The following is a 27,391-nucleotide window of genomic DNA, read 5'->3' as shown; positions in this document are numbered from 1 at the left end:
AAAGGCACTTAAATATTTTGTCTTGCCCATTCACCCTCAATGTCACATATACACAATCCATGCCTCAACTGTCTCAAGGCTTAACAATCTTTCTTTAACCTGTCTCCTCCCCTTCATCTACACTGATTTAACAAGTGACATCAATAAGGGATCAAAGCTTTCACCTGGTCAGTCTGTCACGGAAAGAACAGGTGCTCATAAGGTTTTGCATACTCGGTGCATGTCCATTGCGCTGCACACAAGTTATGCATGCTAAGATATACCAGAGACGGTTGATATTACAACCACACAACTCAAGCGCCGGTTCACCAGTATGAACGAAATCGGAAGCTGCTTGTTTTGTTTGAGCCCTCAACTGTTGTCCGCTAAACATGATCATCTGTTTGCATCTGCCACTTTATTGGCTGCCCAGTATCCAGACGACCTGTCCACAGAGCTTCCTATACAGTTCATCGGTTTCTGTAACGTGGTGAGGCTGGCAATTAAGGATAATGAGAGGCTCAATTAAAGATGTTTAAGAACTGCTTATTCAAAGCACCACTCCCCTCTGCCAAGTTCCCCTGATGTTGCTATGGCAATCATGCTGTTTTTAACCATCCCTGTAACTTGCTTCTGCGGCGAGATCATTTTCTCTACTAAAACTTTAAGAACTAGGCCTACCTAAGAAGCATTAGGCTTTCGATCTGATATGCACTTTTGTATTGCTGCCACTCAGAAACCAATATTTTTTAATATAATTATTACGAAATAATTCTCATTATGAGAAACAACACTATTTTGAGAAAGATGTCATAATGAAATAATCTGGTTGCATGTCATGAGAAATAGCCTTTAATGCTGAAACGGTAGCATAGGGTACTTGGCAAGCCAGGCATCCTCTCATGCACAGGTTGACATTATGGCTGGTTTGCTTGAGTTGATCAACTTTTATTTTCTCCTCCGTTTGAGGCATTGGGAGATATTCGTGTCGTTGAGCAATATAGATGATAGATGGTGTTGTAATTAGTTTACAGAGAATTCTGAGTTCGAGGATCTACAGCAGACGGAAAAAAATAATCTGACCTCCTTGACCGACATGGGAAGCTTCATGGATACAAACTGATGCGGTTACCCAAACTGCAGTCTGGTGTTTACGTCATATTCTAGACCCCCATGGGGTGCGCATTTGGGCGGAAGTCTTACTTTCACAACCATGATGACATAGAGGAACATCTAAGGTAGGTGTCATTTTTGTATTTTAATTTCACATTTGGAAGGAGCATTGAAATAATTAGCTAGCATGATATAATTTCTAGAACAGACATATTTAGCTAGCAAGTTATATGAATGATGCACTGAAATTAACTACTCGAGGGGGATCAATATGATAGCTATTCTCAAGAACAAGCAAGCCCCTACCTGAGAAGCATGTCCTCAATGCATTGAGTAGAATATCAAAAAGTGCATTATAGTGGCTTGAAAATAAAATTACATTGCAAAAGGAGGCATAAAATGAGTAAGAAAACCTTTTGACATTGACAGTATAACTAACCCAAGATTAGACCACAGCCTGTAATTTCCAATGTGAACAAAGGGGTCATAGTAGACAGAACAAGCAAGGAGGGGTGCAGAGACGTGCACGAGCTAGCGAGAGCCTATTGATGCATCCGTTAGGGAACGCCTACTCTGAAGTGAGTGTGTGCATTAAATCAATTAACCCTTGCACTCCTAAACAACTTAAATTATTTTATTTTGTCAAAGGGTCAAATATGGTCCACTCTGTAACAGATTATTGTGTTGGGAAAGGAAAACGGTATTAAGATCAAATGTTTCATCAATGAGAAAATTAGCATAATGCCAGCCAAAATCCATCATGCTCCATCTTCTCCCACTGCCGCCCACTGGGCTTCCTCTCACCACCATATACAGTGGGAGAAAAAAGTATTTAGTCAGCCACCAATTGTGGCAGTTCTCCCACTTAAAAAGATGAGGCCTGCAATTTTCATCATAGGTACACTTCAACTATGACAGACAAAATTAGAGAAATAAAATCCAGAAAATCACATTGTAGGATTTTTAATGAGTTTATTTGCAAAATATGCTGGAAAATAAGTATTTGGTCAATAACAAAAGTTTCTCAATACTTTGTTATATACCCTTTGTTAGCAATGACAGAGGTCAAACGTTTTCTGTAAGTCTTCACAAGGTTTTCACACACTGTTGCTGGTATTTTGGGCCCATTCCTCTATGCAGAGCTCCTCTAGAGCAGTGATGTTTTGGGGCTGTTGCTGGACAACACAGACTTTCAACTCCCTCCAAAGATTTTCTATGGGGTTGAGATCTGGAGACTGGCTAGGCCACTACAGGACCTTGAAATGCTTCTTACGAAGCCACTCCTTCATTGCCCGGGTGGTGTGTTTGGGATCATTGTCATGCTGAAAGACCCAGCCACTTTTCATCTTCAATGCCCTTGCTGATGGGAGGTTTTCACTCAAAATCTCACGATACACGGCCCCATTCATCCTATCCTTTACATGGATCAGTCGTCCTGGTCTCTTTGCAGAAAAACAGCCCCAAAACATGATGTTTCCACCCCCATGCTTCACAGTAGGTATGGTGTTCTTTGGATGCAACTCAGCATTCTTTGTCCTCCAAACACGACGAGTTGGGTTTTTACCAAAAAGTTATATTTTGGTTTCATCTGACCACATGACATTCTCCCAATCTTCTTCTGGATCATCCAAATGCTCTCTAGCAAACTTCAGACGGGCCTGGACATGTACTGGCTTAAGCAGGGGGACATGTCTGGCACTGCAGGATTTGAGTCCCTGGCGGCGTAGTGTGTTACTGATGGTAGGCTTTGTTTTGCTCACCGTTCTTGTGATCATTTTGACCTCACGGGGTGAGATCTTGCGTGGAGCCCCAGATCGAGGGAGATTATCAGTGGTCTTGTATGTCTTCCATTTCCTAATAATTGCTCCCACAGTTGATTTCTTCAAACCAAGCTGCTTACCTATTGCAGATTCAGTCTTCCCAGCCTGGTGCAGATCTATAATGTTGTTTCTGGTGTCCTTTGACAGCTCTTTGGTCTTGGCCATAGTGGAGTTTGGAGTGTGACTGTTTGAGGTTGTGGACAGGTGTCTTTTATACTGATAACAAGTTCAAACAGGTGCCATTAATACAGGTAACGAGTAGAGGAGCCTCTTAAAGAAGAAGTTACAGGTCTGTGAGAGCCAGAAATCTTGCTTGTTTGTAGGTGACCAAATACCTATTTTCCACCATAATTTGCAAATAAATTCATAAAAAATCCTACAATGTGATTTTCTGGATTTTTTTCCGCCTCATTTTGTCTGTCATAGTTGAAGTGTACCTATGATGAAAATTGCAGGCCTCTCTCATCTTTTTAAGTGGGAGAACTTGCACAATTGGTGGCTGACTAAATACTTTTTTGCCCCACTGCCCCACTGTAGTTGCTTCAGAGTTCGTTTTGATATTTCAACATGCGTCCTGATCGCGTCTGGTGTAAATGGACAAAATCAACATACGGACGCGGACGCCCGCCCAGTCTAGTCTAGTCTCATGTAATGAAGCCTGTTCCTTTGATGTTTTTTGTCCTCAGATATGGAAAGCTGTGAGACTGTTTGCAGTTCATGAGTTAAGAAAATATTTACCAAATAGAAATGATTTCAATTTTGCTTAAGTAACACAATAACACAACAATAATGAGGCTATATACAGGGGGTACCAGTACAGAGACAGTGTGCGGGGGTACAGGTTAGTTGAAGTAATTTGTATATGTAGGTAGGGGGGAAGTGACTATGCATAGATACTAAACAGCGAGTAGCAGCAGTGTACAAAACAAATGGGGGGGGGGGGGGGTCAATGTAAATGGTCCTGTGGCCAGTTGATTAATTTTTCAGCAGTCAAATGGCTTGGGGGTAGAAGCTGTTAAGGAGCCTTTTGGTCCTAGACCTGCCGTTTTGGTACCGCTTGCGCTGCGGTAGCAGACAAAACATTCTACGACTTGGGTGACTGGAGTCTCTGACGATTTTATGTGCTGTCTTCTGACACCGCCTATTAAATAAGTCCTGGATGGCAGGAAGCTTGGCCCCACTGATGTACTGGGCGTACGTACTACCCTCTGTAGCACGTTATGGTCAGATGCCGAGCAGTTGCCATACCAGGCGGTGATGCAACTGATCAGGATGCTCTCGATGGTGCAGCTGTATAACTTTTTGAGGATCTGGGGACCCATGCCAAATCTTTTCTGTCTCCCGAGGGGTAAAAGGTTTTGTCGTGCCGTCTTCACAACTGTCTTGGTGTGTTTGGATCATGATAATTTGTTGGTGATGTGGACACCAAGGAACTTAAAACTCTCGACCCGCTCCACTACAGCCCCGTCGATGAGAATGTGGGCGTGCCCGGTCCTCCTTTTCCTGTAGTCCACAATCATCTCCTTTGTCTTAATCGCGATGAGGGAGAGGTTGTTGTCCTTGCACCAAACGGTCAGGTCTCTGATCTCCTCCCTATAGGCTGTCTCATCGTTGACGGTGATCAGGCCTTCCACTGTTGTGTCATCAGCAAACTTAATGATGATGTTGGAGTTGTGCCTGGCCGTGCAGTCATGAGTGAGCAGGGAGTACAGGAGGGGACTGAGCACGCACCCCTGAGGGGCCCCTGTGTTGAGGATCAGCTTGGCGGATGTGTTGTTACGTACCCTTACCACCTGGGGGCATACCGTCAGGAAGTCCAGGATCCAGTTGCAGAGGGAGGTGTTTAGTCCCAGGGTCCTTAGCTTAGTGATGAGACTTGAGGGCACTATGGTGTTGAACTCTGAGCTGTAGTCAATGAATAGCATTCTCACATAGGTGTTCCTTTGTCCAGGTTGGAAAGGGCAGTGTGGAGTGCAATAGAGATGTTATCATCTGTGGATCTGTTGGTGCTGTATGCACATTGGAGTGGGTCTAGGGTTTCTGGAATAATGGTGTTGATGTGGGCCATGACCAGCCTTTCAAAGCATTTCATGGCTACCGATGTGAGTGCTACGGGTCGGTAGTCATTTAGGCAGGTTACCTTTATGTTCATGGGCACAGGGACTATGGTGGTCTGCTTAAAACAAGATGGTATTACAGACTCAGACAAGGAGAGGTTGAAAATGTCAGTGAAGACACTTTCCAGTTGGTCAGCGCATGCTCGTGGTACACGACCTGGTAATCTGTCTGGTTCAGCTGGTTTGTGAATGTTGACCTGTTTAAAGGTCTTACATCGGCTGCGGAGAGCGTGATCAGTCGTCCGGAACAGCTGATGCTCTCATGCATGTTTCAGTGTTACTTGCCTCGAAGCGAGCATATAAGTTATTTAGCTTGTCTGGTGGGCTTGTGTCACTGGGCAGCTCTCAGCTGTGCTTCCCTTTGAAGTCTGTAATAGTTTGCAAGCCCTGCCACATCCAATGAGCGTCGGGGCCGGTGTAGTACGATTCGATCTTAGTCCTGTATTGATGCTTTGCCTGTTTGATGGTTTGACCAACTGCCAAGTGTCTTCTTATAAGCTTCCGGTTTAGAGTCCCGCTCCTTGAAAGTGGCAGCTCTACCCCTTTAGCTCAGTGAGAATGTTGTCTGTAATCCATGGATTCTGGTTGGGGCATGTACATACTATTTCTTATTGTTGTTGCCTTGTCAAGAAGGAACCTGCAAGTAAGCATTTCGTTGGATGATGTATCCCATACATACTAGTAAAATAACTTGCGCAATTTAGGCCATCGTTTCTCGGTCATCATGCAAACGGCCACCTTTGTGACGCTAACCACAATAAATATAAATCACAATAATGGAATTTGCAGTTCGCCTTCTAAATAAAAGTCCCCTTTGAAACGGATCCAAATAGTGGAATAATGCTAAACAAGGTTGGAATGTTATATAACTTAAATGAATACAATAATTAATTAATTTCACAAGAAACTGTAAACAACGTTCAAATCCCACTGTGACTGCATAATTGCATTGGGGGCATACATATACAGCCTAGCCCTCAAACTCAAGGTGGCATTCTGCCTTACCCCTACAGTTTTCATCCATTAGTTTTTCCCACGACTACAATCCCAACACTGTATTTTAACGTTTAGAAATACCAATAATCGTTGCTTGCGATACGGCTTTAGAGACATATGGGCCTCATCTTTCATCAGAAAGAATCCTTTAAATAAAAATGATTAACTTACTGTAGTAGTTTTGCACATACCCATAAAGCTATGGGTACCTCCATCCGACGAAACTACGCTTCTACTACACTTCCCGAGTTATGTTTACACACGGGTGTTCGGAGCATGCTAGATATGTAAATAGCACATGTGGTCGTTCGCCTCAAGTCTTCCGTAAACGAGCATTGTAAACATGAAAATATGGCCGTGTGGGAACACTAACCCTATCAAGGTGTGTATCAATTTAACTTTTTTTTTTTTTTTAATATAATTTCTCGCTGATATGGAATATAAAGTCCTTATGCTTCCAAAACCGTACCGCAAGCGACAGTTGTTAATGTTCAGATTGAGTGTTGGGGCTCTTAACAAAACTCCCCGTACAGAAGACGCCTTCGTCCAATGACTCTTATGTGTAACGTAATGGAACTGAGAGTCATATCAAGGGCTATGTGCAGCCTTAACTATGGAAATTAGGTATCAGCCTTGTCAGTGACACACACAGATTACAATCCCAAAGAGTTTACACAAATATTAGCGTCATAGTTTATTGCATGATTTTGACCCTGGGAAATCACCTCCCCAGTTAGTCTATTGCGTTGTTGAACATTAATATTGGACAGTACTATGGAGTGGACACCAATGAAATGGGGTTATCAGCCTACTCAGTGACACCCACAAAACACAACACAATTATGCAGTCTAATACACTTTGAAGGCAAATTCCTCTTTTGTGGCTAATCCTTATTGTCGCTAGCTTCACAGGCCACACAAGACACATCCACAGCTGTGCGGAAATGACACTGCAGGCGCGCGCCCCGACACGTCACGCGAGACGACACAGACCCCCCTTCCAAAAAAGGAGAAACACGAACAGTGTGAAATTCCCACGGCAGAGATGTTGACCACGTCTTCCATTACTGCAAAGGACTACATTAAACCGTAAAGGTGAGTTCGAGCTAAAAATGCATCTGTGTTTTCATTTGGACAATTCCACGAAGAGTGGGGAAAACTCGTACAAGGATATACACTGACGCGTCACGAAATGATAAGCTAGCTGTAATGCAAAGTAGAAATATGTATTTTCTGTGTATTCAAATACATGTCATAGCGTTTTTTAATTGCCACGAAAGGCTGAAGTTTTTATTTCCAGTGGGAAAAGTTAAACAGTTGTGTGTGTTTGTGTGTGTGTTCATGTTTTGGTTCATGGGCTTCTAGTGTAGAAGAATGAGGAAGTGGATGGGACAGAAACCGAAGGGGGCGAGTGAAGCAAATCATATAAAGCCTCCACAGACTGAGTCCTCTTGCATCAGAGAACACAAAACTCACACACTGTTAGAAGTTAAACAATAAAGCACAAGTTAGTGTCTTATATTTAATTGCAAAATGAACGTAGCTTACTGCGAATTTTCGTTAAGTAAACATGCGCCCAGACAGCTGATCAAATGGCACGGGTTCAGAATATCATCCATGTATGCCTATGAACATATAAAGCGGTGCAGTAGACAAGGGCCTGATTGATTATAACACTATTACATCAAATGCTTTACTTTTTCTATGGAACAACAATCACAATTGTTGTTGAAGCATATAATGTGACTTTTAATTTGAAAGATAAAGACTCCAACAATATAACAACATTAGGACAATGCAATCAAAGTAATGTGTCTATTTAGAGAAATTACAACAGTCAAGGTTACTTACCAGTGCAGTGAGAGTGGAATTCGGAAAATGGCATAAACAGTGATGTTACAGGTTTTATTTATTTTGATTCTATTGTTTTACTATAGGATATGAATTCCTCTGACCATAGGGAAAACACAGATGGCGAAATGCTGGAGATAGGTAAGTATAAACCATTTAAAATTATACTGTTATTGCAACTATTCACTTCCAAACTGTTTGGATTTAGCAACAGCTAAAGTGGGGAAATCTAATCAAGCTGTATATTGGAAATAACATAACAATGATTTGAAATGTTTATTTTCTGCAGAGCGAGAACCCATTCAAGACATCAAGACGGAGACAGATGAATGTACTATTAGTGAGACAACTGAAGGACCCCGAAGATGGTACCTTGGAACTAGTGAGGCCACCAGGAAACGTACTGCCAAGGACATGGGCTGTGACTCACACAATTCTGAATTGCTCCAGTCTACCAGCAGCAAAAGAGTTAGGGTCTCTAGTGAGGTAAATTAGTGAAATGGCATAATCTAACTTCATTTGGTAAATATACAAATGTCATCAAATAAACACAGACTTGCTTATTCCTGTTTTTATTTACAGGACATAAAAAATACATAATTTTTTAAATTTGAGATAAGAAATGCATAATGTTGTTGTTGTCTCTGTGTAGGCAGGGCGGCGCTTGCTGAGGAGATTGTCTGAAGAGTCCACAAGGCCACAATCTCTCTGCCTGACATCTGCAGAGAAGGACCCTGCCCAGGAGAAGACTATAGCCTCTTACAGGAAGCCTCTCTACAGCATCTCTCACAGAATCACAGAGAAGAAGCACATATCAAGCCTGGACCAGCAGGCTCAGCATGAGGGAGGAGTGCAGCTAAGCTACAGCAATCTCTTATCCCCTCAACTGGTCAATACAGGGGAGCACAGCCAAAGTGAACCCCTCTCTGCCCTGGGGGCAGCAGGGTCCATGTCTTCAACAGACTCTAATCTATACTCCCTCATTGAGAAAATGTTTTTCATCCTCAATACGCTTAACTCAAGCATGACCCAACTGCACAGCAAGGTGGATCTACTTTCCCTGGAGGTCACTCGCATCAAAAAACAGATCAAACCCTCAGAGATGGCAACTGAGTTCCAGCCTCCTCCAGAATACCTGTTGACAAGTGAGGAGCTGAGTCAACTGATGGAGCAGACATCAAATGCTGGCGAGTTGGGTTGTCGACTGCTAGTACATCTCTTCCCAGAACTTTTTAAAGCCAAGGAGTGCACTCCTGGTTGTATTGCCAACAAGAGAACGTTGGATTCCCTACAGCTGCAGCTAATACGCAACTATGTGAAGGTGTGTTTTCCTCTGGTAAAGAATAACAACATTTGGCAGGATGAATGCCTATTACAGATTAATAACTTCTTTAACCGCTTCTGGGCTCAGAAGGATATGGAGAGCGGGCCACAGTCATGTGGGAGACAGACTATTACAGACTTTGGTTTAAAAGCTGAACGGAACCAGCCCGGCCATTTTATAAATGAGGAGGGGCAAGAAGTGCACCTCGACTTAGACTCCAATAGTGACCACACCAACAATAAAGTAGTAGTGCCAGACCTTGTGTTTGACACTCAGGAGGTTGGAGAGGATCTTGATAAGCTCTCCTCCCCTGAAGACTTTATGTTTCTTGTAAACAGAGTTTTCCCAGAGGTTTTTGAGGAGGGGAAATTACTAGAGGGTAGTGTGGGAAAGATGATCCTGGACTCGGACAGGATAGAGATTATCCGTAAGTACATGGAAGCTAATTTTCCTGACGTCCCAGAGGATAGTTGGCTGCATGTGTGTGTGCAGCGCATAGAAGATGCAATAGAGGGTTATCACAGTAACAGTAATGGCAGTGAGCCTGAGAACATGAACGATGAGAGCTATGGCTCCACAAGCCTCCCTGATGATGTCTCTATCATCAAGATCAGTGACATGTGTGACTACGAGAGACCAGGTCATAGGTCAAAAAAGTCGTTGCTTGTGCCAGTCGATTTTGAACAACTTGAGATCCCCCTACCAGATTTCAGTGTGCCTCAAGAGTATCTGCTCTCTAGGGAGCAACTGAGGAACAACTATGACTGTAGCTTGTCAATTGGGAACTTTGCCTCTCGCCTCTTGGTACTTACATTCCCTGAGCTCTTCACCTACGAGAACACACAGAAGCATTACAACTGTAGTGGCTCTCTCGGGAAGAAACAGCTTGATCCTGTTCGGGTCAACCTTATTCGCCACTATGTAGAGCTACTATATCCACAGGCCAAGAATGACAGAGTGTGGACCCTGGAATTTGTGGGTAAACTGGACGAGCGGTGCAGGCGACGAGACACGGAACAACGGAGGTCGTACCAGCAGCAACCCAAAGTCTATGCTCCTGAGTTGGAGCAAGGGCCTGTGGACTTTGTGGCTGCTTGCCAAGTGAACCAGCTCAACACAGAGCACTTGAAGGAGGACTTTGAGATCCCTCCACTACCCCCTGAAAAAAGTAGCAAAGACTTCTGCATGATCCCCCTGGAGGAATTGAAGGTGTCGATTCCAGACTTCCCAGTGCCTTTGGTCTACTTGCTCTCAGACACTGAGGTGCGAGAGATTGTCCAGCAGAGCCTTTCAGTGGGAAACTTTGCCGCCCGCCTACTGGTGCGCCTCTTCCCTGAGCTCTTCACTCAGGAGAACCTGCGGCTTCAGTATAACCATTCAGGCGCCTGCAACAAGAAGCAGCTGGATCCAGTGCGTCTCAGGCTCATCCGCCACTATGTAGAAGCCGTGTACCCAGTTGAGAAGATGGAGGAGGTCTGGCATTATGAATGTGTGCCAAGCATAGATGAGCGATGCCGGCGGCCCAACCGCAAGAAGTGTGACATACTGAAGAAGGCCAAGAGATCAAATACTGTGTCCTAGTAGCAAAGCTAAAGACAATTTTTATTTTGTTATTCTAAATATTTGCACAAGTACAGAAGCTGAATAGCATAGTGGAGCCTTTGCACACTGTCCTGTGTAGGATAAGGCCAACTTGTAAAGGCATTTCATTAGTACTCAATGTATTTGTAATATTGAACTACAGTATTAGTTTAGTTTTTCATCGTCTGCTTGTTTGAGATTATAGACTGTATGTATACACCAAAACAAGTGTCATAGCTCATCTAATTTACCCTGTATATAAGATGTGTAGCCTTAACAATAACCATGTAAATAGTACAAAGACATCACAGGCAAAGATGGATAAAAATGGTGATTGTTTTTTTCCATTGGTTGTGGCACTACTGGTCTTTTATAACAATGTTCTACCTTCTTATAGAATTTTGTATTATAAATATGTATTAAACCATGGCAACAGATCCCGTTAAGCCATTTGTAATCAAGTCAGTCAAATTCAGCATTTCACTTTATTAGCACTCCATAACTTATCCCACACATATCCCCTTGCATCTGATTCAAACCATGACCATCCATTTCATAATTACATAGTAATATTGAGAAGTCGTCTTACTAATATTTGCTAATAGAAAATTGTGTCAAGGCCCAAAGCCATTTGAAAACAGATAAGCCAATGATGACACATACCAAGAAGACTATGTAAAAAATGCACCATTCACTTTGATGTAACATGCATAGACAGATATTCCAAATCCCTTGTCAATGGGGAGTGGTGTATTCAGTATTGTACACAAACTCATTGTTTAAAGGCATTCTGCTTGGGAAGTTCTAAGTTTTTCCAGCGCCTCAGAACAACTTTGTACCGGTCTCCATCCTTGGATTCACCCAATTCCTTCTTAATGATGACTCTCAAAAGCGTGACAGTGTCTGTTTCTTTGTTCTCTAACAATACCAGGTCCAAGGTGTCCCCAACTTTAACCTGAAGAGAGAACCAAAGATGGGTACAATTAAGAAACGTAGGGTTTGATTCAATCCATATTGCTGAACATCTGCATTATCTACTGAACAAAAATATAAAACATGTAAAATGTTGATCCCATGTTTCATGAGCTGATAAGACCCCAGAAATGTTTCATACGCACAAAACGCATATCTCAAATTTTGACCACAAATGTTTACATCCCTGTTAGTGAGCGTTTCTCCTTTACAAAGATAATCCAGCCACCTGACAGGTGTGGCATATCAAGAAGCTGATTACACAAGTGCACTTTGTGCTGTGGACAGAAGGCCACTAAAATGTGCAGATGTTTAAAGTTGAGGGAGCGTGCAATTGGCATGCTGACTGCAGAAATGTCCAATGGTGTTGCCAGAGAAGTGAAAGTTAATTTCTTTACCATAAGCCGCCTCAAAATGTAATTATAGAGAATTTGGTAGTACGTTCAACTAGCCTCACAACCATGTGTAACCATGCCAGCCCAGGACCTCCACTTCCGGCTATTTCACCTGCGGGATCGTCTGAGCGGGTGCCGAGGAGTATTTCTGTCTGTAATAAAGCCGTTATGGGGAAAACTAACGTCTGATTGGCCGGGCCTGACTCCCAAGTGGGTGGGCCTATGCCCACCCATGGCTGCACTCTTGCCCAGTCATGTGAAATGAATATATTTGGGCCCAATACATTTAAATTGCCCGATTTCCTTATATGAATTGTAACGGGTAAAATCTTTGAAATTGGTGCATGTTGTTTTTATTTTTGTTCAGTATAGATTGTTTATATAGCACTTATTATACAGAATCTCAGTCGATTTAAAAAATAAACTTCAGGGAGCTGGCAGTTTATGGGAGATGGTCTTCTATAGCTGGATGATGATGCAGTTCAGTAAAGGAGTAGCTTGAGTGGAGGTGGTGTCGATGGTCAGGGAGGGAGAAACATTAGACAGGCAGGCCCGGAGCTGTTCATTGGGCACCTCTGTTTCCGAAGTTCACAGTTAATCCTTCTCTGTAGGTAGGCTTTAACAGATGCACCATAAAAAGTGTAGCACCCATATGGGTGATGCTTCGGCTGCTATTACAAGCGCAATTTAAATATTAAGGTTATTTACCGTAAATGCAGTCTTCGAACGAGGAAACATTGCCTTTAAATTTCAGTGCGCATATTCAGTGCTACGGATTTAATCGAGCCCTTAGACTTGTCCCTGACAATCCAGTTGGTTAGACTGCTCTACCACTTCAGTTCATGGGGGGTGGGTTTGGATCCTAACAGTCCTGTAAGATGTTGAAGGTTGACAGAAATATTGTTTATTTTATACATCATTACTAGGCACAAAAGTAACTCACCAATTTACTTTTCTTGACAAGTTTCTGTCCATTTAGCCAAAGCTTGTTGCCATAGAATGCATCCTCCACTTTGCTGAAATAAAGACAATAACAACAAATCAGTTGGCCACTGAGGATAGGCCTAGATTAGAGCCTTTTAAGTAATTCCATATCAATCAAATAATTTGACCTCATCTCTCTTCATTGAAGCTTTCAGGAGAGAGGTGCTCAAAGTCGACCCATTTGGATTCCCTCAAATTGTTGTCAATATTGTCAAATATTAATGATACCATAACCCAACCCTCTTTATCTCCTTGAGTGCATCCATTTGAAAACAAAAAACAAAGGCAACAACTCACTTGCGTGCTATGTCAAGGCCAGCTTTCATGATAACATCATATCGAAAGGACTGCACATATTTCTCTATGTCTTTGTAGTCTTTTGGCACACTGGAGTCATCCTCAGGTTCATCGTCATAGTCACTGTCCTCCAGGTCCTTTTCATCATCTTCTTCCTCTTCCTGTACGACCTTTGCACCTCCTTTCTTCTTGCTGCTTTTGAACCTCACGTGATGAAGAACCAACCTGCTCTTAGCTGAATTCCAGCGTTTAGGAAGCTTGTGTCCCCCAAGGGTCAGGAAAGAGGGGGAACCACACAGCTGTCGGGTGTGTAGTGTCCTTGGGCACCATTCTGTCCAGTAAGGTCCCGGTCCAGGGTTCAGCAGCTTTCGGGTACTCAGCCTTCCCAACTGTCTCAGTGCCAGTGCCTGTATCAACAATCCCTGCATGCTGTAGCTCCTCCTTGTGACTTGAAAAAAGTAGACAGTCGTTTACAACTAGAGTTATAAAAAGCAGTTGAATGTGGATTTTTGGTACAACAAGCCTTTAGGAAATCAATAACTATATATGTAATATAGATAGGATACATTGTCAAGTTATGTTGGTGGCCCACTATGGTAATGGTATGCCTCCAGAGTCATGCAGCGGTCTAAGGCACTGCATCTCAGTTATAGAGGCGTCACGACAGACCCGGATAAGTTCCAGTCTGTATCACAACTGGCCGTGATTGGGAGTCGCATAATTGGCTCTGCGTTGTCCGGGTTAGGCCGTCATTGTAAATAATAATTTGTTCTTAACTGACATGCCTAGTTTAATAAATGTTATATTAAAACGTTAAAGAAAATGTATGTGGTGGTGTGGCCATAAGAGTAGCATTCATTAGGGTTGAATAGCTTTAACTAACTAGTGCACAAGCTACCGTTAACCTTAGTTAAAAACAAACGAGGTTGACATGCAGTAGCTAGCTACATAATCACATTGTTTATATTATGCAGTGTACTCAACCTCTTCTCGTCCACAGCTAGGGTACATGATATATGTGGCTAGCTAACTTAAGTCTAGGTCAAAAAAAAATTAAAAAAATACTACAAATAATTGTTTTCGTCAACCTAGGCTAAAGTGAGTTTACGTTGTAATGTGTCACATTAGTTGAGCTAACAAATAAATACCTTGCTACAGAGATAAGCAATACAGCTAGTAGCTAACAAACGTTGTTTTCCCTCATGATTAGTGGTTGTAGCTAAGCCCATTCATCTCGTAGTTACCTTTATTTTGAGACGAGTCTTCTTCATTCAGTTAGCTTGATAGCTAGCTAGGTACTTATAATATGACCCGTGTGAAGGTCAGCAACAGTAATATCACTTCCGCGTCAAATTAGACAATCCTTCACATTAAAAGTCCGATGTATTTTTTTATTTAACCTTTATTTAACTAGGCAAGTCGGTTAGGAACAAATTCTTATTTACAATGACGGTCTACCAAAAGACAAAAGGCCTCCTGTGGGGACGGGGGCTGGGATTAAACATGAATAAATACCAATAAAGGACAAAACACACATCTCGACAAGAGAGACAACACACGACTCCATGAAGAGAGACCTAAGACAAGAGACGTAAACATAGAAAATGAATTGTGAAGGCAAAAAAGATGGACCATTGGCACCATAATCATCATATCTGACTAGTAATCCAACACATACATTTCTACGAGACATAATAGAGGAATATACAATCTGCATAAAAGCAAGAGCCTTCATTGTAAATAAGACTTTGTTCTTCACTGACTTGCCTAGTTAAATAAAGGGGGGGGGGGGGGGAGTAGGAGTTTTTATTGAAAAGAAGGTGTACAGGTGGATTTACACCTCATGAAAACTATTATTGTTTGCGCCATAACTTTTAAATGAATAATTTCCAGCATTTCAATGAAAAAACCTTCATCAGTGTTTGTTAATTATGTTTTTTTAATAATTGAAAGTACATGAGGTTCCTCAAAAACGGGTGACAATGTAGCCTATTTATGCCTCCTGTACCACCTGTTGTTTTTGTAATCTCTTGATTTGTGATGATTTTGGTGCAAAATCTTTTTACATTGCACAATAATTACCTTTCCCATCACTGTCATGTTTGCATATTTGATGTATTTTCCAGACATGTTATACTGTTAATATATACATACAGTACATTATACACACACACCATACATATATATATATAGTACCAGTCAAAAGTTTGGACACACCTACTCATTCAAGGGTTTTTCTTCATTTGAACTATTTTCTAAATTGTACAATAATAGTAAAGACATAAAAACTATAAAATAACACATTTGGAATCATTTAGTAACCAAAAAAGTGTTAAACAAATCTAAATATATTTTATATTTGAGATTCTTCAAAGTAGCCACCCTTTGCCTCGATGACAGCTTTGCACACTCTTGGCATTCTCTCAACCAGCTTCATGAGGTAGCTCTTCCAACAGTCTTGAAGGAGTTCTCACATATGCTGAGCACTTGTTGGCTGCTTTTCCTTCACTCTGCAGCCAACTCATCCCAAATATATTTAATCCATTTTGAATTGAGGCTGTAACACAACAAAATGTGGAATAAGTCAAGGGGTATGAACACATTCTGAAGGCACTGTATACAGGGCCTTCAAAGTATTCAGAGTCACAAAATGTTACCTTTTTCCACATTTTGTTGTGTTACAGCCTTATTCTAAAATTGATTAAAACGTTTTTTTACCCTCATCAATCTACACACAATACCCCATAATGACAAAGCAAAAACAGGTTTTTAGAAATGTTTGCACATTTATTAGAAATAAAAACCGAAAATAGAAATGTACGTAAGTATTCAGATCCTTTACTCAGTACTTTGTTGAAGCACCTTTGGCAGTGATTACAGCCTCAAATCTTCTTGGGTATGACGCTACAAGCTTGGCACACCTGTATTTGGGGAGTTTCTCCCATTCTTCTATGCAGATCCTCTCAAGCTCTGTCAAGTTAGATGGGTAGCGTCACTGCACAGCTATTTTCAGGTCTCTCCAGAGATGGTAGTTCGGGTTCAAGTCCAGACTCTGACTGGGCCACTCAAGGACATTCAGAGACTTGTCCCGAAGCCACTCCTGCATTGTCTTGGCTGTGTGCTTAGGGTCTTGTCCTGTTGGAAGGTGAATCTTCAGCCCAGTCCAAGGTCCTGAACACTCTGGAGCAGGTTTACTGAGGAATGGCTTCCGTCTGGCAACTCCACCATAAAGGCCTGATTGGCGGAGTGCTGCAGAGATGGTTGTCCTTCTGGAAGGTCCTCCCATCTCCACAGAGGAACTCTGTCAGAGTGACCATCGGCTTCTTAGTCACCTCCCTGACCAAGGCCCTTATCCCCCGATTGCTCAGTTTGACCGGTCGGCCAGCTCTAGGAGGAGTCTTGGGGGTTCTAAACTTCTTCCATTTAAGAATGATGGAGGCCACTGTGTTCTTGGGGACCTTCAATGCTGCAGAAATATTTTGCTACCCTTCCCCAGATCTGTGCCTCGATTGCTTGGTTTATGCTCTGACTTGCACTGTCAAATGTGGGACTTTATATAGACAGGTGTGTGCCTTTCCAAATCATGTCCAATCAATTGAATTTACCACAGGTGGACTCCAATCAAGTTGTAGAAACATCCACCAGGCTCCAGTATTTATGCTGCAATAGCTTATGTGTTGGGGGGCTAGGGTCAGTCTGTTATATCTGGAGTATTTCTCATGTCTTATCTGGTGTCCTGTGTGAAATTAAGTATGCTCCCTATAATTCTCTTTTTGGTAACATCTCCACATTTTTGTGTTATCACAGCCAAAATGTAACCCCTAGAGATTTCTAGTTAAAAGGTATTGCGGAACTAATCACCTAAGATTTACATATACACAGACCCATTAACAATCTTATGCTATGCGGTTTTCAGGAGTTGTTAGTTTCCTGCGGACATACATCTTTGTTCATACACAAAGTCATGGTATCTGTGAATACACTGCATTGTCCAAGGGAGGTCTCCACATTGGAGCCATTCCTATGAAAGGACCTGCGATTGTGGTAGTTCTCCCTGCAGTGGACATGATTGTGGCAGTTGTCACTACAGTGGACAATGAGCACTGGGAAGCAGAGAGCATCCTGGTAATCCAGGGGGGTCCTCGTCATCAGTGCTTAGGTGTCCGGACAGGCAGCGGATGTTCTCACTGGGACTCAACTGCTCATCCAAACTGCTTCTACTCCTCCAGAAACAGCTGTGCTGCGAGCCATAACGCTGGCCCAAAGAGAAGCGGCTGTCGCTGTAGGACACCTGGCCGACGCGCGGGCTAGTGCCGGTACATAAGCTGAGGGCACTGCTGGAGAAAACGGAGGAGCTGCTCATTGCCCATTGACAGCGCTTGCAGTTCTGTCTGAAGCCACCAGAGGAGCACTGGACCATTTCCATGAGACAAGCCTCAGAGTAGCTAGGCACCAGCTGCTGGTTGGAACGGATGTGCCACTCCAGATCTGTTCTGTCGATTGTGTTAACCTGGGGGATCAGGTGGCTGTAAGGGCATTCGTCGAGAGGGGTCACAGGGACGTAATCCGCCCCGAAGAGCTTTTCTACATGGTAATAGACGTAGGCAGTGTGTTACTCTGTGACAACTCTCAGGGGCCATGAGAAGGTAAGAAATTATGCCGCCCAGAACACATGATGAGACACCATACCATGGACAGTGGTCAGGGTGAGAAAACACAATCACACACTCCTTTAAGTTGATGTCCTTCAGGTGCATCCTCCCATACCTCCATACAGTCATCTAGCTCCTCGTTGTGAAGAACCTTGCTCTTTGGGTGAGGTAGGAGTTCTCAGACTCCACATTAGCAAAACTAAAACACTCAGTGAACCTCATTTTTGTGAGTGGGGCCATGCAGTTGTTTTGAGATGTCCTTCACCCCACAGGGAACGTTGTCATATTCCGCCTCGCCCACATGGGTGTTGACCCATTATTGGTAGACCTGGGTGCTGGTGTAGGCGTCCCCATTACGGTAGCGTGTGACCTGCCGGGTCTGTCTAACATAGTGGTAGCTAATGGTCTTCCACCAGATGCAGGGTTTAGCTTGCTGCATCCTTTGAACACGTTCATAAATGCCTTCCACGTCCCATTTTATGCTGCAGCTCACTCTTGTCATGGTGCCAGCACTCCACTAAGTAGAGCAGGTAGAGCATGAGTAGGTGTAGTAGTAGGCCAGAGGGGTGTAGACGTAGCCATCAGAACAGGGGCTGTCATGGTACATCATGGAATTCCCTTTAAAGGCACTGTCAAAGGTGAGGCGGGTGACCTTGGTGAAATGGCACCACACCATGGCTCCTTTGCAGCTGTACATGAGCATGGAGAGCAGCAGGCCTTTCCAGATGCTCTCTTTACACAGGGACTTGATCAGGGATTGTTTCAAGTGCTTCTGCTGTTAATTCAAAGCATGCAAAAAAAGGGAGGATAGTGTAAGTACATGTAAATGGACACAGAATTTTGTATTTCAAACCATTCAACATTTCATGACCATTGTTGAGGTCTCTGACGTTTTATTCACAATATTTATCCTATTTTCCCCCACATCTAAGAAGCTCCTATTTAATTCACTGCAAGGTTGCTTGACTCATATTTTAAATATATATATATATATTTTCCTATCAAGAATTAAGCAAATTGCTTCAATATATATATATATATATATATATTGAAGCAATTTGCTTAATTCTTGATAGGAAAATACTATCAAAAAATACAATTAAATAACAGGATAAAAGGAATCTTCACCCCCTTAATATTTTAATGTTTTTTTTAATATGGCTTTATTACCACCTTGTTCATCCTAGACTACACCTGAATACAGTGAGGTCTGAGTAAAAGCAGGCATCTGATGTACGAATGTACATCTTGAATCTTTCGATTGCCATCAATATTCGACCACGTATTGCTTTTATTATAGCAAGGCCTGTGGAAATTGTATGGCTGCATAATATGAGTGGTACCTCTTCTCTGGCATCATCCTCGAAAACGGTGGTTGTACTGCTCTCACTCGCTGTCGCAGCCGAATTTCCGAATTGAGTTTACTTAGATTCCTTGCTCCAACGTAGAGATAGTTGCTTGTGTCTATTCAGTTTCCGTTGTTAATTTTGCACATAAAAAGCGTGATTTATTTGCTTATGATCTATAGGGTATGCATTTTAAATAAAGGCATTCAGCAGCGGAGAGAACTGATGGCCGACATTTAATCGAATAAAACATTCAGGTAACAGACTAAAATGTCGCGATCAAGAAAGCATTTACACCAGCGGCGTCTTACAAGAAATCAGGTTATTTAGAATCGTGTTTGAATACTCCCTCAGTCAGATTAAGTAACGTGACCTTGTCGGTATGCAGAAATTATCCTCTCCACTAAGCATTTTATTATAGTCTATCTGAGCAAATTGGGTCGGCTCATACACACCTGTTATAAAGACTTTATGAACAACAACCTAACAATAATAGCCCATCAACAATATAATTACTAATTGCCTAGTAACAATACAACTGATTCAGCCTACAAGTCTAATACTTGCCTAGGCTACTAATAATAATAGTATGTACTATAATTGTATTTATAAATAAACACTAAAGAATGGTAAGAAAACAAAAAGCAGACGGGCAAGACATTGTGAAATTGTTATGCGATATGTCTAGAGTACGTTCAGGTTAAAAGATTGTTCTGAAATGCAAACCCTCAATGAAACGGCAGATGGCAATGTAGGCCCACACACGTACAATATGAGTAAAAAACGAAGGCAGTAAAAAGTGTTAATTTGTTGTGCAGGACTATTTTTTATTAACATCCCTACTGAAAGTAGATGAGGATCTTTATGGATAATTTCCTCTCCAACATGTCTCAGCATATTATGAATAACTGAAAATGGCTAACTATTTACATTAAGGTATAGGGCCTACTTGAAATGATGTATAAAATAGTTTACGTAGGTATACTGTAACGGTTAATTATTAGATTAATCCAATATAATTTATGCATCTATAAATAAACGAACACATTCACATGTGTCCTTGTCATTAGCTGCATACATTGCCAATAATAACAGGCTAATTAATTATCAATGTGCAACAGTGAAGTCACATAAACTCACTATTTGGCAAGGAACAAAAAAACAAGAACACAATGTGTTTTAACGGTTTATTACAGATGCATAAACTATTCATAAACCCAATATACAGTAATTTGTAACGGTTTATGAATAAATCATATTAAGTAGACTAGTTACCGAAATATAAGTAGGATAGCCTATACTTTGGCTGGGAAAGATGGTGAGACTCAAAGCATCTTGATTGAAAACGTCTCCTACAATTGTTGCTCCTCGCTAGGGGCGCTGGTTGAACACAGTGCAATAGAGAAGACAATGTAGCCACTCAGTGTCAGCCAAATCCATGATATTAACACAATCTAAAGAGCAAGGGGAGTTTCCAAAGTCATCAAACCCGTCCAACTTTCTCATTTACAGCTATAGACCACTGAAAATGGATCCTATTAGGGCTGCTGTTCCTTTGCTATGGCTTTCCCTGTGCTTTGGGAATATTCTGGAGGCAGCGGTACTTGGATCATTGCAGTACCCCTCCGGTGCGGATGATAACGGGCTTGTATCACATCTGGATGAGCGGAGTCGCAGAGAGCCGACAGCGGTGTCCAGGAAAGACCCTCCGATAAATGATACTATCGTCCCCCATGAGTATATGGTATCTCTATACAGGACACTATCTGAGATAGAGAGCAGAGGGCTTAACAGCAGTGCTCCTCGCACCGCAAGACTCGCCAACACCGTGACCAGTTTCGTGGATCAAGGAAAAGGTGGGTGAAAGTAAAATCAGTAGGTTTATTATTATCACTCAGGGTAGACTTAATCATGGTGGTTGCCATTTATTTGGGGTTTGAAGGCAATTCAAATACATTAATTGTGATTAATGGGTTACAATCAATCAGTTATCCAAATATCCATAGCCTACTGCAAATTGCTGTATTATAGGTCAACCTATGGACAAGTCTGTGTTGGAAAATGATATGGTAAATACGAGACAACTGATTTGGGAATATTTAGAAAAATGTCTGTCATAGGGTTAAAAATTTTTTTTATGCCATTTAAAAAAAACAGGATTTCCCCTCATTAATTAAAATAGAAACATTGAATTGCAATATCTTGAAAAACCTGATAACCTTACAGCGAATTGCTTCGCTGTAATTTCCTTCTCCAGCAGTCATTATTTTAAGATGAATGCATTCATTTGAAATGCTCCCCTACGCCACATCCCGACATCTGTCATGTTGGCAACAATGCGTTATTGAAAAGTATTAACAAGTCTTAAGTAGGCTACCTACAACTGAAACATTAGTCTGTTTGGGGAGGTAGCCTACATTTGTTTCACATTTATATGGGAGTTTTCTAAATACTCTAAATACTTCCAACGAAATATGAAGTCAAATGTCTCGTATTTCCAACATCTGTGATGTATAAACCTCACTGGCACCTTGAGCTAAACACTTCGAGAAGGCCTGCTTTCCCCGAGTCCAGGTGTTGCTGATAAAAACATACTTGTAATTTAAAACGGGTGTTCACATAGAATATTTGTTTGAATAAGTATACTCTGTCAGTAGGCCTATTCCATCAAATTAAATTGCAGGAATACAAGTACCTAAACTATGTCCAAACCTGTTTTTTTTATTGGGCATAGTGCAATTTGTTAATCGGGATTTTTAAGGAATACATTTTCATGTAAATATAATAACAATGACACCGTTTTAGGTTCATGTAAACCTATACATTATAACAATAACAATGATAGTAATAATAATAACAACAATGATTATTCAACATTTTGGTTTGTAGACCTATGGCAAGGAATGATTTCTCTACTTCCTCTCAAAACATGTTATAACTGTGTGTTATTCTTGTGTGTTAAGAAATGTGTTTTTATTTTCAAAGGACTATAGTCATTTTACATCATCTTTTTGAGGATTCCAAACTTGTTTTAAAGAACAAACACAATTAGAAGGTAAAAGTGGAGGTAATTAAAAATAATTTTAAACTAGATTCCAAAACAGGCATGAACATCTTTTCTGTCTCAATGCACAATCATTTAAATGCATCAAAGATGAGAAGTATCATTTCCATGTATTTTGGTTTCAAAGTCAGCAATTAGTAGTAGTCTTAGGAGACAATATTATAGTTTTTTATTGATGTAATTTAGTTTTGCCAACAAAGTAATCAAGTCAATGTGCACCTGTGTGTGAGTTTGTGGGCACTGACTTTCCTATTAACTTGCCCCCATAAAGCTCACAGAGCAAGTTCACCTCAGGTACATGTAGACACAAAATATATGAAAAGAATGCAGCTTTATCTTTTATTCACTGAGATTACAACGTAGTCTGGGTTATGTCATTGTTTTGTCTTGCAAGCGGATATTTGCTAGGATAGTGCTGCTCCCTTCACCTTTCATTGTCTGGGTATTCCACTTAAGCCTGCCTGGCTGGTCTTTCTCAGAGGGGGACAAGGGCTGAAGATCATCTGCACTCAACAAAGGCTTAAACGTCCTTTTCCAGCCGGAGCCTCACTGTGCACAATTCCGTTTTATTTTGAGGTCCCTTCCATAATGCATCGATGACACGACACCACAATCTGGCCTTGGATTCTTATGCTACCCATCTGTATTGGAGAAGAAAGTCCCTTCATGTTTTAACCATGGAACTGCGGTTTCGTCCTCAGGTTGCACCGTATCCCAAGACCTCTTGCTTGGGTTGAATGTCAACATGAAAACTTTTGAAAGTTAGGCGATAGTCTGTTCCCTCTTAGCAAGCTTTCCCCCCTGCCAATTGCCACATCTCCGTCATGGTTGCAACTGTGGTATGGCTGATGATGTGAATAGCTGTTACGTGCCAAACTGAATTCTCTGGGGAGGGAGGACGTAGACGTGACTAACATATCAGATGCATAGAAATTATTTAAATATTATTTGTTTGTGTTTTTTTTCATGTATGTGATAATTCAGGTGAGTGTCAGGTTTCTGTTTGTTTGTGGACTACAGCTGTAAGTGCACCCATCACTATATGAAATCCAAACATTCTACTAAATATACAGTACATCCCCATCACTTTGGTGTGTTCAAATCTCTCTTTGAGAAATATGGACCGAAGGAGGAAGAGAGGAAGGGAGCTGAGGCCACTTCAGTTTCAGTTTCTCCAGTGTCTCGCCAAGCCCTCCTCTCACTCAATCAGTGTAATTAGCACATACTGCCAAGGACTTGAGCCTGCCTACAGGTCAGCCAAGTGCTTTCCTCCTGGCCTGCTCCTGCAGCTTTTGTCAGCTCTGTTGCTTGCATGTGGAAACGGTATTCCCACCGAGGGGGAGACACACAGACAGGGCTTCATGGCCACAGGCTTTCTGTCTAGCGTAGAGAGCCACTGCACTTGACCAAGGAGAGGGGAGTTCCTGCCAAACGTTGAAGACTTGTTTACATATGGCCGCAGACACTCAAAGAGATTTAAGTCAGCTGACGTCCAGTGCTTGGTTTGCGTTCCCCATCCTCTTTTGGAATAGGTGTGTTTTAATAACTGTGTATGTGTGTGTTAGTGTTAGATTTAAGTGACTAGCCTTTGTTTGATTCCACTACAGATCACTCCTCCTGGGGAAGTGGCCAGCGCTATCTCTTCGATCTCTCCAGTCTGTCCAGGACTGATGAGCTTGTGGAGGCAGAACTGAGGATCCTGAGAAAGCCACCGCTGGATCTCCTTCCTGTGCTGACATGGGGCAGGAATCTTTATCGCCTCCTCCTCTACACTTGTCCGTCTGAGGGGAACTCTGGAAGACGGCTGCTGGATTCCAGGACAGTCGACGTTCTGGATGGCGAGGCTCCCAAATGGGATGTATTTGACGTGTGGGCAAGCGTGAAGGCTCGACGAAGGAGCCACAGGACAGCAGCGGGCAACGACCTCCTTGTGGCCTGCTTTGACCTGCTGGTCGTTTCAGAGTTGACCAAAGAGGCAGCCAACCCTCTTACAGTAGGGCTGCAACGCCAGTCTCGGCAGCCCCAGGAGAGGGCCTTGCTGGTGGCTTTTTCTCGCACCCGCAGGAAAGAAAACCTGTTCAAGGAGATCAGGGAGCAGATAAAGGCAGTGCGAGGACACATGGGTTTTCTGGATCCTTTGAACCTCTCTGGTGACGTGGTTGGTCACCTATCCAGGCGTCGCAGACGCCGGACTGCCCTGACCAGCAGATCTATAGGTGGAGCTGGTGGGGGAGGAGGAGGCGTCGGTGTTGGAGGAGGAGGAAGGAGTGGTGGAGGCAGCGGGCGCAGGAAGACTCGATGCAGCCGCAGGCAGCTCCACGTCAACTTCAAGGAGTTGGGCTGGGACGACTGGATCATTGCACCGCTGGATTACGAGGCGCACCACTGTGAGGGCGTGTGTGACTTTCCGCTGCGCTCACACCTGGAGCCAACAAATCACGCCATCATTCAGACACTTATGAACTCTATGGACCCTGACTCCAGCCCGCCCAGCTGCTGTGTCCCCTCCAAACTCAGCCCCATCAGCATCCTCTACATTGACTCTGGCAACAATGTGGTCTACAAGCAGTATGAGGACATGGTGGTGGAGAGCTGTGGTTGCAGGTAGCATTGCGACAGAGGGGGATGTCTGATTGTCTTGTCGGAAAATCAATTGGTGGTTTGATGCGCTTGTTAACGCAGGCCTCCCCTATCTCTTCCCCCTAAACCAACTGTATTTTGTGATTTGCTGAAAAAAAGTCCCGACAAGTATGCTCATTACTGATCTGCCTTAACTTGAGTGGAACGTAATCTAATTTGCTGCTTAATTTATTAGAATTTGTCATTGAGCTGCTATTTAATTTCATGAGCTCTTTAGCATTTCTTTACTCATAACATGCTCTGGCTCTCTCTCTCTCTCTCTCTCTCCCTCTCTCTGTCTCCTTGGCTCTGCATGTTGTTCGATGCTGTCAACTTTAGTAAATATCCCATTCTTAAACAACTGATATGCTTCTGACTTTGGTTCTATCACATTACTTTAGTAATCCATTTATGATAAGGTGTATAAAACATCAGCCCTAGCTTTTAATTTGCTGAACAGCAGACAGAATGAATTGAAATGAACAAAACCCCAGACTTCTAGCGTTATGACAACAGCGTTAGAGTACATTTGTGTGCCTATAAGAGAGGCATGGGAGTAAATGATTTGATATCCTTAACAAATCAGAAGACATAGTAAGACAGTTTTAGTTCCACTGAATTGCTCCCACTGTGCTTGCTCTTAACTAACACAACATTTCAAATGTATGGGAGGACACAATCAAAAAGGACTTTTGAATATTGCCGTTTGCATCACACAAGACCCTACTGTCATCCCTTGGACATGTTTTAGATAATGCTGCTGTCAGTATTGAGAAATCTGGACATTGTTATGCATCTCTTTAGCAAGACAGAAAACGTCTCCCATTCATGGAGCTGTCTGCTGTAGAAACTTCTGTCTATCAGCCCAAGTTGGAGGAACAGTGATCTTTAGTTAGGGATATGCTATAGGACCCATTTACACAGTTAACTTAGAAAAATAGCTGTGTCACAATGAATTTGCTTATATCACTCTATATCATTACTATGCAAAGATCAGAGGTATATGATATGGAACATTTAAGGTATGAATGAAGGCGGTATGAATGAAGGCCGACAAGGTGAATTTGAAGCAGATTTCTATGGCATGACTCCGATTTATTATTGCTTGCAACTGAGAAATTTCATTTTTTTGCAGAGTAGGCTTTCTACTACAGCTGGTAATGTACATGACTTAAACAAGCAGATCCCGTGCTAACTTTGATTGATATGGCGATTAATTTCCCTGTCAACAGCACAGAACCTATAGGCTATATAATGTCCATAGGAATTCCTTGTCAGGGAAATGGAACATTGGAATTCACCATTTAACACTCCAGGTACTGAATTATAAGAGCACATGATTTTGCTAAATGCTATTGATCAAACAGCAACATGTGTTGGTCTTTGGATGTCATTTCCATCTATTCAATTTTATTTTAGAGTTCAGTCCAGAGTGGCATGTTAGCCTGCTGGTCCAAATACACTATATATACAAAAGTATGTGGACAACCCTTCAGGTGTATAAAATTGAGCACACAGCCATTCAATCTCCATAGACAAACATTGGCAGTGGAATGGCCTTACTGAAGAGCTCAGTGACTTTCAACACGGCACCGTCATAGGATGCCACCTTTCCAACAAGTCAGTTCGTCAAATTTCTGCCCTGCTAGAGCTGCCCCGGGTCAACTTTAAGTGCTGTTATTGTGAGTGGAAATATCTAGGAGCAACAACGGCTCAGCCGCGAAGTGGTAGGCCACACAAGCTCACAGAACGGGACCGCTGAGTGCTGAAGTGCGTAAAAATCATCTGTCCTCGGTTGCAACACTCACTACCGAGTTCCAAACTGCCTCTGGAAGCAACGTCAGCACACTAACTGTTTGTCTGGAGCTTCATGAAATGGGTTTCCATGGCAGAGCAGCTGCACACAAGCCTTAAATCACCATGCGCAATGCCAAGCGTTGTCCGGAGTGGTGTAAAGTTTGCCGCCATTGGACTATGGAGCAGCGGAAACGTGTTCTCTGGAGTGATGAATCACGCTTCACCATCTGGCAGTCCAACGGACAAATCTGGGTTTGGCAGATGCCAGGAAACGCTACCTGCCCCAATGCATAGTGCCAACTATAAAGATTGGTGGAGGAGGAATAATGGTCTTGGCTGTTTTTCATGGTTCGGGCTAGGCCCCTTAGTTCCAGTGAAGGGAAATCTTAATGCTACATCCAACAATGCCATTCTAGATGATTCTGTGCTTCCAAATTTGTCAAGATCGGTGTGGAAAAACTTGACTGGCCTGCACAGAGCCCTG

The 27,391-nt window shown here is 42.4% G+C and overlaps 3 protein-coding genes and 1 pseudogene across 4 annotated transcripts; 2 read left to right on the top strand and 2 right to left on the bottom strand.

Moving 5' to 3' along the window:
- The first annotated feature begins 6,282 nt into the window (after positions 1–6,282).
- Positions 6,283–11,242, top strand: LOC139375115 (BEN domain-containing protein 3-like). 2 transcript variants are annotated; one of them, XM_071116591.1, is made up of 5 exons: positions 6,283–6,407; positions 6,930–7,120; positions 7,963–8,017; positions 8,166–8,362; positions 8,529–11,242. In XM_071116591.1, the coding sequence occupies exons 3-5, from the start codon at positions 7,966–7,968 to the stop codon at positions 10,779–10,781; spliced, it is 2,502 nt and encodes an 833-aa protein (XP_070972692.1). In that variant the 5' UTR covers positions 6,283–6,407; positions 6,930–7,120; positions 7,963–7,965; the 3' UTR covers positions 10,782–11,242. The 2 variants fall into 2 exon arrangements, with proteins under 2 accessions (XP_070972692.1, XP_070972691.1); XM_071116590.1 differs by lacking the exons at positions 6,283–6,407; positions 6,930–7,120 and adding an exon at positions 7,453–7,532 and having other exon boundaries at positions 8,529–11,234.
- Positions 11,243–11,247: 5 nt separating this feature from the next.
- On the bottom strand, positions 11,248–14,784 carry LOC139375117 (mitochondrial transcription rescue factor 1). Its single transcript, XM_071116592.1, has 4 exons — positions 14,674–14,784; positions 13,430–13,877; positions 13,092–13,164; positions 11,248–11,736 (listed from the first exon to the last, which is right to left on the bottom strand). The coding sequence occupies exons 2-4, from the start codon at positions 13,855–13,857 to the stop codon at positions 11,554–11,556; spliced, it is 684 nt and encodes a 227-aa protein (XP_070972693.1). The 5' UTR covers positions 13,858–13,877; positions 14,674–14,784; the 3' UTR covers positions 11,248–11,553.
- Positions 14,785–17,341: 2,557 nt separating this feature from the next.
- LOC139374475 (transmembrane protein 151B-like) lies at positions 17,342–19,490 on the bottom strand (annotated as a pseudogene).
- Positions 19,491–20,865: 1,375 nt separating this feature from the next.
- Positions 20,866–25,099, top strand: LOC139375113 (growth/differentiation factor 6-A-like). The gene is made up of 2 exons (XM_071116588.1): positions 20,866–21,283; positions 24,099–25,099. The coding sequence occupies exons 1-2, from the start codon at positions 20,866–20,868 to the stop codon at positions 25,097–25,099; spliced, it is 1,419 nt and encodes a 472-aa protein (XP_070972689.1).
- The last annotated feature ends 2,292 nt before the right edge of the window (positions 25,100–27,391 follow it).

Source organism: Oncorhynchus clarkii, chromosome 19 (genome assembly GCF_045791955.1).
Source record: "Oncorhynchus clarkii lewisi isolate Uvic-CL-2024 chromosome 19, UVic_Ocla_1.0, whole genome shotgun sequence".
Taxonomy (NCBI): Eukaryota; Metazoa; Chordata; class Actinopteri; order Salmoniformes; family Salmonidae; genus Oncorhynchus; species Oncorhynchus clarkii.
The sequence above is the reverse complement of the archived record's forward strand: the minus strand, read 5'-3'. Positions and strand labels throughout refer to the sequence as shown.

Coding starts and splice junctions, on each gene's coding strand:
- LOC139375115 (XM_071116591.1), top strand. CDS start 7,966: ATGAATTCCTCTGACCATAGGGAAAACACAGATGGCGAAATGCTGGAG. Junction 8,018..8,165: donor TGGCGAAATGCTGGAGATAG/GTAAGTATAAAC, acceptor TATTTTCTGCAG/AGCGAGAACCCATTCAAGAC. Junction 8,363..8,528: donor GAGTTAGGGTCTCTAGTGAG/GTAAATTAGTGA, acceptor GTCTCTGTGTAG/GCAGGGCGGCGCTTGCTGAG.
- LOC139375117 (XM_071116592.1), bottom strand. CDS start 13,857: ATGCAGGGATTGTTGATACAGGCACTGGCACTGAGACAGTTGGGAAGG. Junction 13,165..13,429: donor GGCCTTGACATAGCACGCAA/GTGAGTTGTTGC, acceptor TCTTTATTTCAG/CAAAGTGGAGGATGCATTCT. Junction 11,737..13,091: donor TTGTCAAGAAAAGTAAATTG/GTGAGTTACTTT, acceptor TTCTCTCTTCAG/GTTAAAGTTGGGGACACCTT.
- LOC139375113 (XM_071116588.1), top strand. CDS start 20,866: ATGATATTAACACAATCTAAAGAGCAAGGGGAGTTTCCAAAGTCATCA. Junction 21,284..24,098: donor TTTCGTGGATCAAGGAAAAG/GTGGGTGAAAGT, acceptor ATTCCACTACAG/ATCACTCCTCCTGGGGAAGT.